Source organism: Protopterus annectens, chromosome 12.part0, assembly GCF_019279795.1.
Source record: "Protopterus annectens isolate FY-2018-M chromosome 12.part0, PAN1.0, whole genome shotgun sequence".
NCBI lineage: Eukaryota > Metazoa > Chordata > Ceratodontiformes > Protopteridae > Protopterus > Protopterus annectens.
This window is the reverse complement of record NC_056746.1, coordinates 985,904,228-985,919,099: the sequence shown is the minus strand read 5'-3', so window position 1 is coordinate 985,919,099 and position 14,872 is coordinate 985,904,228. Positions and strand designations below refer to the sequence as shown.

The 14,872-nt window shown below is 36.3% G+C and overlaps 1 protein-coding gene across 1 annotated transcript in view; it reads left to right on the top strand.

The window, feature by feature from the left end:
- The window catches only part of KCNK15 (potassium two pore domain channel subfamily K member 15), an 83,153-nt gene extending 74,547 nt beyond the window's left edge, over positions 1-8,606 (top strand). Inside the window, exon 2 of the mRNA XM_044090004.1 lies at positions 5,177-8,606. Coding sequence (XP_043945939.1) covers positions 5,177-6,093 — 917 coding nt within the window. The 3' untranslated portion in view covers positions 6,094-8,606. The remainder of the gene's footprint in view (positions 1-5,176) is intronic.
- Positions 8,607-14,872: the final 6,266 nt, after the last annotated feature.

Here is a 14,872-nt window from a genome sequence, read left to right as displayed (position 1 = left end):
AGCAGGTGCAGTGTGGGAAGGCAGAAGTCAGACACAATTAAATGCTGTGAGGCATCCTAGGAAAATTAAAAGTCTAAGAACAGGGAGGTCATCATACCCCTGAATAGGTTCCTCGTGAGGTCATAGCTAGAGCAATGAATGCAATTTTTGAGACCATGTAAAGCTGGAGCATTACTGGAGAGGGTATCAAAGGTAAGGAAGGTGGTCCAGGGAATTATAGCAAGATACTATTTAGAATGTCTGGGATAGATTTGACAATAATCAGTGGAATACAGAAGGGAAATTACCACAAACTCATGGAACAGTCCACCACAGTGTAGGAATTCCAGCAATCCAGAAACTGTATTTTCAGTGAAGGAATGAAGTGTTATTCAGGCAAGTTTTGAATCCAGGACCGCTGACAGTAGAGCCTAAACTAGAATAGACCATAACCTTGACCATACTGCTTTCTCCATTCCCTGATCACTGTCGAAGACAATTAACCAGTCTAAACCGTGAAAGTTTTCTTAAAAACAAATAGCTGTACTTGACAAATAAAATATACAAACCACTGTGCTGACAGAAGATTATGAATGAAATAATTCAGATTCACTCCAGTGATATCTAAACAGGCCAGGTCATCAAAAGTAAATGCATGTAAATAGTAAAATAAAGCTGTATTTGCAGGTATGCTACCAAGGAAAATATTGAAAATTAAATATGGGAGAGAAAGAGGGGAATATATATATATTTATACAGAGAGAAAGAGAGGCATTCAAGAATGGCTGTTGCAGAACATGAAAATCCATGGTCCTATACAAATGCTAAGGCTGACAAAGACTTAATGCTAATGTCAGCAACCTAGATAAGCTCCCAAAATAACAAAGGCTGAGCATAGTTAGTAAATGACTTATGAAGATTAGACAGCACGGACAACTTGGCAATAAAGGAAGAGAGCAAGAACAGAAATGGAGACCTGGGTTACCTTCCAGGTATCGGCATAAAGGATATTGTCATTTCCCATTTCCTTTGAATGAGACATATTTACATTCTAAAGGAAACCTCATGAAAGAAATATGAAGCCTTTTTGAAATGTAGGTAGCCATGCCCCCAAGTCAAAGAGTTATTTCAGGTCATTAAAAAGGACATTATTAAAAAGAATGAAGACAATGGCCATCATCCATGCGTCACTGCACTCCCAAGGAGCAGGTGGATGATAGCTGAGAATACTGGTAACAGTTATCTTTCATGCTGTCATGCCTATCCTATTTTAGGTATTTATTTTTTAGTTGTTTGTACCATATGGTTGGAAAGCTGAAAACAGGGAAATGCAAACATGCACAGACAACATAACTCCCATTCATACTTTCCCTATGAGCATCTACCTGCTTTCCAGATAAATGATGCCTTTCATCTGCCGTAGTTCTTGGTTTTGATCATTGAATAGGCATGGGATGCTAGTAAGTCTATACTTCATATAAATGTAACATAAATGAGTGTCAACGTCATGAGTGGACTAGGCAGATCCTGGTCTGTGCTCATCACTATTCTTATTATATTTTGATTCAGAAGAAACCGTTTTTAATTCAACAAACATTGTAGAGCAATTGCAATATAAATTCAAAGGTATATTATTATACCAATGTCCTTAGCAACTCAAAACAAAATTAGGTATCAATAAATAGCCAAAACATACAGGTATTTCAAGATGCAGAAAGGTAAAAAATGTCTTTCCTTGAAACAAGCACAACAATAAAGTATTAGAATGAAACTCTAATTTAGATGTATCTGTTCTTCTAAAATATTAATCTCTCTCTGCTCAGGTTTGTAAAAAGTGCTCACAAGGGAACCTATTTACATGACGTTGAAGCATCATGTCTCCTTAATTAAAGGCACTATTAAATATAAAATACACACTTGTTAAGGTTTTGTTGTAGTTACCTTGTACTTTAAGTATAAATATAGAGAAATACCAGCTGACTCTGTAATTCTTTATGTTTCATAATATGGACAACCTATAACAGCTGCAGTCTTAAAGAAAAATGCCATCACCTTACAGACCAACTCCAATAAAATCTGCCAGTTCATTACTTACTCCCCCATTAATAAACACCACTACTTAACTCCTGCCAAAGCTAAATGGATCCAAGTACATTTGAGAGTCAACCTCCTACTAGGATCACTAATTCACAAACCCCTTTCTCCTGAGACATCTTCCCCTCTCACTCATAAACTTTCTACACAAAACCCCCACATATAACATAAGGGATATCTCACAGTCTCAACCCCACCCTACTAACTCAAAAAACTAAACATCATTGCAATGATGATACATTCTTCAGCCTAGCACTTAAATTATGGGACTCTGTTCCTCTCTCCGTCAGAGATGTCCAAAACAACTCAGACCTCAGACAACAGCTGAAGGAACCAATCTTCATCCACATTGCAGCTACAGTCATACAAGTCATGTTACGTGAATCCCGCAGCTCACTCGCACCCATTTATCCCTATTCAGTCCTTCCTTATCTCATATTGTCATCCCTTCACTTACTGCTTTTCATTCATCCGACTTCCGTCTTCTCTTTGCACCTCTCACACTTCCTCTCTTTTCTCCCTTTTTTCCCACGCATGCCTCTCTTACATTTCTCTAACTTCTCCCCATGGTATCCTTTCCTGCAATTCTCACTTGCCTCTTCTAATGTCTTCCTACCTCACTATATAGTGATATGCTGCAATCCCTGTAGCATACGCCATCTCAATCTTTATAGTTCTATCTTGTCCACAAAGCTCTGCTAGGCATAATTACATTTTGCCATCAATATTTTGACACTGTAAACTGCTGCTTGAACTAAATGTTCTTGCATATGTAAACATGCATATTTTTTTATCATATCCTTGTATCTGCAAATATATTTTTTTCATTTCTTATGTGATCCTGTTCACCTGGGCTGTGCCTGGAAATGGTCCATTCAGATCAGTGTACTACCTTGGTAAACAAATATACATAAAATAAATAAAGAAATAATACATTTTTGACAACTATAAATTAATTTTTTATCATTAAGATGGGGCAAAGTCAATTATTTTGTCACTGTCTTTAAATCAACCTTCCCTGTGATTAATTATAACATAATGAAATGTATTAAACTATCATTGTTCATATTTCTTTGCTGGCAAGTTTGTAGCCACCCCCACTCACACAAAACGTCAGAGCTGAATATGATTTTTAAGGCATCTTCATCTGATTTTGTCTGAAATACCTCCCCTTAACTTTAAAGTCTATCATATATCTTTCACATAATAACCCTAGTTTGGTATGATAGCCTTTTACAATACATACAAAGGGTTATCAATTGCATAATAATTTTCAGTGACAAATGTTTTCAATTAATTGTTTCCATTACTTTACACATATATGTATCAAGTGCTTCTAGTTTTCTGAAGCAGAACTAGATTTACATAATTCTGACTAGCATTTGCCAAATACATACTACACAGAGCTGTGCAAACTGCCAGTATCAAGCATTTGCAGAACAAAACCTGAATAGAAAGGTCAATATTTGCAAAGTGGTAAGGTTTTGCATGCAAGTAAGTTTTTAGAACCCCTGTTTGGAATTTATACCTTCATATCCCCTTACTGTTACATTTGAACTCAAGTATCATAGCGAGAATGGGAAAACATGCTTCACATATTGTGTTTTCAGGAGGGCTTCTGTCCCTGGATAAACAGACATTTTAAAATGTAATTTAATATGGTATAGTACACATGCAGCAAATGCCTGTTGATACTATGTGAATGCTTAGTTTCTGCTTCAGTAAGCATAAGGAAAAACAATGTAGAGCAGTTGTTTCTAGGTTCTTGGGTTTTATGAACACCTTTTTCTGCATATTACGCATGACAGACTTACACTGAAAGCAGGCCCATGTAGTACTTTTGCCTGTTCAACGTGCAGTTTTGCACATGTATATACACACAGAGACATACAAACACATGCATACATCACACACATTCAGGATTGTTTGAACAGACATGCTTAAAGACGCAAGTGTCTGAGAGCCTGTTGAAGGGATGTATTCTTGCTAAACAAGATGTGTGATCTCCTGCTATCTAGTGGGAGGACCGTTATACTGTTGTGATGATGCTAAATAGTCACTGTGTTTCTGTCAAACTAGCAACATTTTTTTTTTCTAGAAGAACTGACTAACCAGAGGTCTAGTGACTAAAACAACTAATTTTATATACTGGTGTCTCTGCTGGCATATCCTGTATCTTATTCATAGTAGGATTGAGTGAGCAATCCCAGCACTGTGTGTTTGGATCTTCTACGTTCAGATGGATGCATAGATTAGATTAAATTCAATTGCATTACATGACATTACATTAGACAGATACAGACCCTGCATGAAACTGTATACAGAGGATGGTTACTATGGTAGAAAAAAGTACATCCCAAGTCGTGGGCTGTTTAGGTTAGAATTATAGTGCAGTGCAATAAAGTATGAAAGCAATCTGTGACATGAGCCCTTCCTTTCACAAATAAAGGTCTCCTTTAAAAAAGAAAGGATAGGAAATATATTTATCTGTTTCCATTTATGTATGGATAAGCACACAAAAGCAACTTTTTTTCTTATCTGTGACTGTAAGAGATCTATTGAGCTTTATTTTTAGAGTCCCTGCTTACCCTGATGATCTCACAGCTAAGTAATCTTCTCCTTAATCTAACTGACTATAAAAGCAATCAAAATATATTATAGTGTTTTCCTTAAAAGGACTTGTACTGCTTAAGACAAATATCTGTATTTTGCTTTATTTTGTTTATTATCATAAATGTATGTTAGTTGAAATATGACTGTGAATTTGCATGCCCAAGGCAAAAAAAAAATCATTCTTGTCTTACATTTTCCCTTTTATCAGATCCCCCACAGGTAGGTTGCAAATTGCTGCTTAGTTTTCAGTAAGGATTATCTTGGTACTTTCAATAAATCTATTGTATTTTTTAAACAGTACACAGCTACTTCAAAGAAACAAAGTGAATTAATACTCCTAGATCAATAGGTTATTGACTTGATTTGAATCATATATGTGCTAATGAAAATGTACAGTTATTCACCACTGAGTTCATTGTTAAATAACTTGCCATTTGTTTGTTATACTTATGATGTGGCCTGCTAATTTATTTTTCGTTTATGTCCTTAGGGTATGGTCATGCTGCCCCAGGCACAGATGCTGGGAAGGTGTTTTGCATGTTTTATGCAGTGCTGGGCATTCCTCTCACACTAGTCATGTTCCAAAGCCTGGGAGAACGCATGAACACATTTGTCAGGTTCCTCCTGAAAAAAATTAAAAAATGCCTGGGCTTAAAAAATATAGAGGTTTCCATGGAAAATATGGTCCTAGTTGGATTTTTGACTTGTATTGGGACCCTTTGCATAGGAGCTGCAGCCTTTTCGCATTTTGAAGGCTGGACATTTTTTCACGCATATTACTACTCGTTTATTACTCTTACTACTATCGGTTTTGGAGACTATGTAGCCTTACAGAAAAATGAAGCTCTTCAAAAAAAGCCCCCATATGTCGCATTTAGCTTCATGTACATTTTGGTAGGATTAACAGTAATTGGGGCTTTCCTAAACTTAGTGGTCCTCAGATTTTTGACCATGAACTCTGAAGATGAGCGAAGAGATGCTGAAGAAAGAGCATCTCTGAAGAGGGAGAGGAATACTATTACTCTAAATGTCGAAGATGACAGAAAAAGCAGAAGCACCATATTCCTACAAATGGAGGAGGGGACTAGTCAGATGAATCTCATTCCTTTAATTCCAGAGCATAAAGATGCCCAGAGAAAGCAGTCACTAAAGCAGAGCAACAGAGGAGGATCCTTCTGCTCCTGCATGTGTTACAGATCCCAACTTTGTGACAGCCCAACTGAATCTCACCATGAAACTCTGAGCTGTCATACAAACCCAATTTGTTATAACTCAATTTCTTATAAAATTGATGAACTTTCACTGAGTACTCGAGACAATACAGGCTTCTCTTCCCCTGGAAGTAACTTATCACCTTGTCACCACAATTGTAGGGGACATATCAGATTCCGACGAAAGTCTGTTTGAAATGATGCTTGGCTCTTGAATTAGATATGCTTCACCAAATGCATTATATCTTGATAATAAAAAGCTGACAAGATGACATCAACATCAGGAATGTTTAAGATATGCATATTGTTTCTCACACTGCATATATGCATTGACCAAGGGTTTCAGGTGACTACAACATGATTTTCTTTGATGCTATGACCAAACATGGCTACTATAACAACCATGCAAATTTTAGAATGAGCAAGACTATAGGAGGTTAAGAAAATATTTTAATAAATGTATGGTCACTTCTAATGTGCATACCTCTCAAGTGTTCAGATTTTCATAGAATATCCAGATTTTTGCCTCATATTTGTGCTCTGTTCCTCATAAAATGTCTGGTTTTCTTGCAAATCACTAAGGATCGAAGTAATTAAATAATGAGGTACATTTGAGTTTTATGCTTCATATCCTATGAGTTTTATGCTTCATACCCTACAGAAAATGCAGGCTAACACAAATCATGTGATTCTAGCTTTCTAAGTTTATAAAAACAATAGTTAAAGTGTGCCCCTATTTCTGGGCCTTTGTCCTCCTATTACTTTAGACTCTGTCCACATTTATTGCGCTAAGAGGTTGAGAAGTGTGATAATGTGACAGAACCTCAAGATAAACTTGCAGTTTTTTTCCTTTCTATCTAGTTAACTGAGTCATGCCAGATAATTTTAATATATTAAGGAGGCTGCAAAATTCATTTGCACTTTGGCCTGAAAATATTTTTTTTTGCAATCTATGGCATTGTGCTTTTATGAACAGAACATTTATAACTCAAATTATGTGGCATGATGACAAATGTCTGAGCATGAACCTAAAATTTAGTAGCCATATATTTCAGATGTTATCACACAGGCAGCACAAATTGAACAGCATTTCAACTGAATAAAGCAAAATGAGTTCAGACTTAGGATCCTGAAGGGAGGAAGAAATGCATGCACTTATTATGATTAACCTAACATTACTTGTATAATTTATGTCATTTTCTGTTTATAAAGTTTGTTTACTTTAATCAGAGATTAATTATTTGCTAAACTTGCCCTGCGGAAGAAAATTAGCACTATACAAATATACTATGGAACCCCTGTGTCACTGGTACCAGAAGGTTACATATCATATTCCTTGCACAGTTTATCTCTTCCTGACTTCAGGGTACAAATGTATTCAAGTTTATTAGTTCAGGTAAACTAACATGTTTCATTATTGCTCTGTGTAACAGGCCTAGCTACCCTCATGCATAGGAAATCCTGACTTTTGCCATAAAAAAGAGATGTAACATAAAAACTGCATTGTTTTCTGAACACTTGAAAATTAATAAAATGGCAAAGCTGGAGATAAAATGCAATTTCATCCATGTACAACCATTTTGATCCACCCAGTTTTCTGTGTGGCAAGAAAGATTGGAATCAAAATAAATGCAAAAGCAATAGTTACTAAAGAGTAGAGGAAGACAGAAAGCTGCATGTATGCTTAACAGTCTGGTGTGACATTAAATTATGGCAACTGAGCGATTCCTGATAGATCTCTGGTGAAAACTTACTTAAAAAAAGATTTTAACAGTACTGCAGCCTTTAAAGTACTATAAATAGTTAGGGCAAATGCCATTAGAATTCCAAAAGATTTGTACTTCATTATTTTATATTAATAGACTCTAGTTCATCCTGAATTATACAGGATTTACCTACTGCTGGTATAATTAGGCTTGTAAGGGCCTCGGGGCCAATTGCCTAGTAACTTCCTATGATCCTATGAGATAACAGCCCAGTCGAGTAGATATGAGGAGAGAGAAAATCCTGGATCTGCTATAGTCTATCTGGAATAAATAGAATTATGCAATGGAATTATCTAAGAAAGAACACTCATACTGCTCTTTAAACAATGCCGTTATATAATAGCACTGTTATATTCTAAACCATTTTCTTGGATTTCCTTTATCACAGAAATCCAGCATGTCTTTGTAATGATGCACGGTACATTAGTACATTGTATGCATGCAGCCTGCATAATATTTAAATGGTGCTTTTTTGTTTGTTTGTTTTTTGCATCTCGTCCATTTTCTTAATGGCCAGGAATATAAGCTGTATGGTACTGGCATTTTACAGTCTGGTGGTAGTGGAACATTCTCTGTATATTACAGTTCTACACACTTGCTACTACTCTGTTATGGTAGCAGAATCAAAGTAAATCTCTTGCATCTTGGTGCAGGGTTGAGCAGATCCTTTTGCTGTGGAAAATGAGGCAACTCATTTTAGTTCTTCAGGCTGTATTATAGTCATTCACACTGTGTTATTCTAATCTCATATCAGCCGTGATAGCTTGCTGAACATCAGTACTTAGAAAGATTAAGAAAATCTGTTGCAAACTTAGAATTTCTAAGTTCTAATTAATGTTGATGTTTTGGAATGAGCCTAATTATGTGAACTGTTTTCTACCAGTAATATACAATTCCTTCTTCCTATAACTGCATAAAATTAATAAACACAGAGACCAGAGCAGTGCTTCACAGTTATTTTTTACTTTACTTTTTACTACTATTGATGTGCCCAGCCTATATACATATTCACATACTAGTCATGTACACCCTTGGATTTGTGCATCATACGCTAATCATTTTTTTACATTTAACCTTAGTTAAATAGTAACTATTGCTTAATATCATATATATGAAATTAATTCTTCACAAGGCAGCACCATTATCTAGCTGGGGGTCCTTTATACCAATGGCCTTGAGCCATAGCATTGTTCAAGACCACTAGCTGTGTATCTCAATTTGAGTATAATCAGCCTTTAATTGATGCTCTTAAAAAACACCAGTGGTATCAGCTTCTGTTTGTATGTGTCTTTGGGTTCTACAATGAATACATGTATGCATGAAATGTAATAGTCACTGTCTGATAACTTCCAATAGCACTTGAACGTGCTGTCTAACTGTACAAATATTTTGCACCCCTATAGCTTCAGCTTCAGAAGCACCCTTGTTGGTATGGTCACTCATGAAGTGGTCACCACAGCATCTCCAGTTAGTGGGACAGTCTTACCCAGTGAGGCAGGTTCTTATCTTGGGTTGGAAAATGGCAGTGATCAGGCATCAATGATATTATCATGATTTTTTTCACACTTCATTTGCCTGACTGTTGCCTCCTGCTTATCTAGTTTCAATAACCATCTTAAAAGGTTTGCATGCCTTTTCTACATACCATGTTTCACTTCTAATGGATGCGTCTAGACTCTGTTTCTTGTAACAATGCATCTCATTTATTATTTATGACCATTATTTGTTAATCCAGCATTGTTACCTCACAGCAAGAGGTTCTCCTGTTCGATTCTGGCTGGAGTGCCTTCTGTGTGGAGTCTGCATGTCCTCCCTGCGGTCGGTGGCCTCCGAAAGACATGCGTAAATGGGTATGCCTTTGCTGAAGGTTGGGCATCAGGCTGGCAACTCGGCACCATAAAAATCGACTGCCAATCATTAGCAGACCGGAGCTCTGCTGTGGTGACCCCTAACTGGGAAAAGCCAAAAAGACCAACAACAACATTTGTTAACCCACTGCAAAACTTTTTGAAGTTTTCTCTTTCGGATCTAGAGCTTGAAAGTTTTGTTCTCTGTTGCCCTCTTCTGGCTTTACTATGTCTCTTCTGAACAGCAATTTCCTTTTAATAATGCATTGCTTCTATATTACTGGTGGCTATCTGCATGGCACTGTGATAGACTAAAAATATCTATCTGCCTTATATTGCTGAAGTTTCACATAGGGGCTCAAGCTCTGATTGTTTATTTAAGTATTTGCATAAATATGTTTTTTAAGTTATATCTGGCTGAATAGCTGAATGTAGGCAATACTGTTTTAAATTCACTTTTTATGGAAGTTGAATTCTCCTGATCCAAACTGTAGAAATTTCTGCTAACAATTTATTCGAGTAAAACATTTCTAGTAAAGACTTCTTAGCACCTGATACTGCAGTTTGAACTTTTGTGGATTCCATGAAGATCTTTGCCACTCTCAATGCATGTCTAGTATTACTACCTACAGTGTACCCACTAAGGATCCCACAATGATGATATGTTGCCAGGGTGCAAAAAGCGATTACCGTGGAAAGGGAAGTGCTAACAGTTGTGCATTTTTACCCTTTGACATTCAGGATACAGGCTGTCATTAGATAACCCTCATGTATTACATTTAATGTTTTTTCAGTGTAGTTTTTCTGGAAGGCAAACTGTAAATTCATACAGTAAGGCATCTTGGCATACGGGTAGCTGCTATTCTTTATACTGAAGAGACTATCAAGTTATTGTCCTTAGGACTTCCTTCACAGTTCCATCCTGTGCATATACTACTGCTAACTGAAGAGACTATCACGTTATTGCCCTTAGGACCTTCCTTCACAGCTCCATCCTGTGCATATACTACTGCTCAATCATTGTTTCTCTTTGTATGTTATCTAAAATCATGAATAAATATGTAATGATTGATGCACTATGCACATCATTGTGTCCACAACGATTAAGTCTAAAGTAATTTGTTATGGTGAACATATCAGTCCTTCAAGGTCAAAAAAGTAAACTCTAGTAATCTTTGGTCATCATGGACACTTCTCATTATGGATTAACACTATCATTAGCTATTCATCTGTGATGATCCTAAACATCCTTCCATGTATTGACAGGTCACATGTCCTCACTTCCCATTTCTGGTTAAGGCATGCTCTTTCTGCATAGGTTTGGTTAAAATCATCTTTAGTAAATAATCATAAAGCAAATGGTGTGGTTCTCTCTGTTCCACCTTAAAACTCATATAATAGAAAATTGCCATGCCATCAGTTTCACATAATGAAACATCATATGACAGCCTGCTATGCAACAGTGGCTCAAAGTAGTTTAACTTGAAATCCAACATAATCATTTCTTTTGAGGTATTTGAAGGAATATTTGCAGTTCTCCCCACCATTCCTTGTCAAACACATCTTGTAGTTCTATATATAATAGCTATAGTACTGTTTAGAGGTTCAGTAGAATCTCATAATAATACATCTCCAATGTCAAATATGAACTTGTCTGTAATGCAGTCTGAGGCCTAAGTGTTTGCAGCAAGGCCTCACATCCACCTGTGATCTCTATGCAGCATCCCTGCAAATCACATTCCAACAAAACAGGATTTCATATTTAAAATTCACTTTTATCATTATCTGCATTAAGGCCAAATTCTGTCTGAGCATTTATCCAGGTGTTTCCCTTTCTTCTCAGTCAGCATCCATATCCTGGTAACGTTGCAGGTTTGGAATTCTGTTGGAGCATCGATTGCTGCTTCCCAGCACAGACACACACATACACACACACACACACACACGCACTCATCACTCTAAAATCAGTCTGCTATACTGGAACAATCCATAGTGTTTGTTAAATTATCAGAAAATCATTAAAAAAGTTAACATTTTGTTCTGTATATGTGTCTGCTTCAGACAAATGTTTGAATATTTCTGTCTCTGAGCCAAAGGTTAACAATATCTTTTATACTTGAAAGGGGACTCTGTGTGGAATGTAATGTTGGAATAAGTGGCTTTGAAATCTCTAGTTATAGAAACACATCTGATTTTCTTTTCTATACTGTGGGTTTGGTTATCTTATAACTTTTTGTGGTCCTCTTTTTGCTTTAGAAACTTGATAAAAAAGATATCGTTTTGACTTCAGACAATATGAGTTTAGTATTCGGTTTTAGATAATTTCTTGTCATGTTTCCTTTAGCTTTTAGATCCCTATGAAACCCCTAACAACAGTGTGCCAAGCAAAAAAAAAAAAAAATGCTGAGTACAAATTGCCAAAATTTCAAAAGAAGGAAAATCTCTAGCTGTAAGCATTTTTTACAAGAAGAAGTTCCTAACACTCCCAGTCTTACATATACCATCTCCATAAGTGCTCAAACATGAATACTTAAGAAATCTCCCAAAATAAAAGAATATCTGCCAGCGCAGACTTAAAAATTGTACCATATGTGATTTCCTGTAGAAATCAGCAATCAATGTTCTATTTCTCAGTGTCTTGTGATTCAAGCAAGTGGCATTCCAGCAATTTAGTTTACTTCCTAGCACTGTTGTAGGAAAACTATTCACTCTTGTTAATTCAATCATTTGTTCATTCTTTTTTATTATCCAATTAATCCATTAAAAAGTCATGGAAGAGCCATAGAATATTCTAGTAGTCACTTGGTGCAAGGCAGAAGAGATAATCCTGAAGGGTCACTACCCCCTTCAAAATATGCACACATTCATTCTCATGCAGAGTTTCGTGGCTGGACAATTTGGAAAAATGCCAGTTCACCTATTTCACATTTTTAGGAGGTAAGAAGAAATTGGAACAGATGGCAAAAATGCACAAACACTGGGAGGATGTGCAGATTTCACACAAAACAAGCCCCAGTTCAGAACCAAACAATGAAAGGCAAATATTCTAACTACTGTTCCACAAACCTACCCTATATCATCAGACTTACTCTTTTTTTTTTTATATGTGACCCCACTATTTAATAAATATTGTAGAAAGCTATGAATTAAAAAAGTTCTTATCAATACGTGCTTACTGTTTAGAATACATATAATTTCACCTTGTCATGTATATTATAATACTGGAAACACCTTGATTTCCTCATATTTATACATTCTTTGCATATTTATTATTACAATATCTACTAATTAGCAAATCATATTGATTGTTTAGCTTTATATTTACTATCCTGAAAAGTCTCCATACACTGTACTCTTTTTCTATTAATTCTTTGACTTTTGTGCCCTAGAAATCATTTTTTATTATTTATTTATTTGCATTTGTTTTCCGGGATTGCCCACTGGGCCTAGAAGTACCCATTTTCAGTGGAGGCCAAGTTACATAATGACTGTTAACAGATTCAAGTTACTAGTAAGCAACATTATACAAAATATAAAAATAACAATGATTTACATCCAGGTACAATATATACATGTTGATATATAATTAGAATTAAGCTTTCTTTTCTTTAAATTTCATCTCATAGTGGAGGATGTATAAAACTGGATGGGAGAAGAATTAAAATAAGTGAAGATAAATAGATATTTCAAAGTGTTAACGTTGTTAGAAGAGGTTTGTAGTTTCATATAATGTTAGAAGAATTATTTGAGCATATACAGAGCCATAGTTTGGAGAGGTCTTCTAGCAGAAACTTCTTGAAAATGATGTGATTAGAACTGGTTATGATTGTGGTGGGTAAGGAATTCCATACCTTAGCTATAGCAACGGAGTAAAGAGCTCAGCCAGCTGTAAGGTTGGGTAATTCAACATTTAAAAGACATTTATTATCTGGCGGGGTTGTAAGGGGACATTAGTGAGGCTAGGGGTGGGCAATCTTCCAGTTTAATTATGATTTTTTGTGCAGTGGTGAGTTGTAGGTATGATAGGGAGTGAGGTAGTTTGAGCCAGTTGAGTTTTTGAAGTGATATACAGTGATGGGAGGTATGTGTAGCATTGTTGGCAAACTTTGCTACTTTATTGTAACAAGATTCGAGTTTGTTTTATAGAGAGTTGAATGCCTGTGAGCAGGGGAGTACCATATAGCAGAGATGGTAAAAGAAAGGAGGATGCTAGGGTTTTTATGGCTGAGTGGTTAAGTTAAGGTATGTGTCTGTAAAGCAGACCTAACTTTTGGTGGGTCTTTCTGATGTTGTTTAGGATATGAAGGTCAAAGGAGAGATTTTCAGTGATAGTAACTCCAAGAAGTTAAGTGTGGGGCACTACTTTGATGACAGTGCTGTTCTGAGTCTGAATAGAAAATTCTGACCTGTTTATGGAGGTGGATCTTTTAGGGGTGACTAGAAGGAGCTTGGTTTTGTTAGCATTTAGGACTAGGTGATTGTTGTTCATCCATGTTTCTGTGGATAAAAAGGCTATTTGAGTTAGTTTTTGGAGTTCACTGGTGGAGTAGACAGAGCAAATGATGGTGGAATCATCTGCATATTGAATAAATGAGGTTTGGGACGGGGAAGAGTGGAAGTCATTAAGAAATATGTTGAAGAGGAGGGGTTCAAGTATAGAGCCTTGGGGAACATCTGTTAATATCGGTAGACAAGGTGTGAAGTACTGGTCCCATTTTGTTGCTTGTTGTCTATTTGTAAAGTAGTTAGAGGACCAATCTAAGGTAGGGGGTGAGATTCCTAGGGTAGATAGTTTAGTGAGTAGTAGGAGATGTGAGATGGTATCAAATGCCTTTGATAGGTCGAGGAATAAAGAAGACACAATTTTACGTGTCTCTTGCACAGTTTACAGTATCCAAGAATGATATAAGGGCAGTAGTGGTACTGTGTCCAGGTCTGAAACTGTGTTGGGTGGGGGACAAAATTTTATTGTCTAAGAGGTGCTTTAGCAGTTGATTGTGGGCACATTTTTCTAGAATTTTGGATAGACGGGAAAGGATTGCTATTGGTACAAAATTGGTGAAATCTATGTTTTGTCAGCCTTTATGTAGTGGAAGAATATATGCTTTTTTCCAGATAGTGGGTACTTGCTGTTCTTGGAGAGATCTATTGATAAGTATGCTAACTGGATAAGCTATAGACTTTGCTGACATCTGTAAGTATATTGGGGTAGGTTATCAGGTGCATTAGTACATGGTTTGAGTTTAAAGAGTAGTTTCAAGATAGTTGAGGTAGGGATGGGGGAGAATGTGAAGTTTGGCATGAAGTTTATATTTGGGGAGTGTGCTGTGATATTTATTTGAGGGACGTTTCCTATATGTTT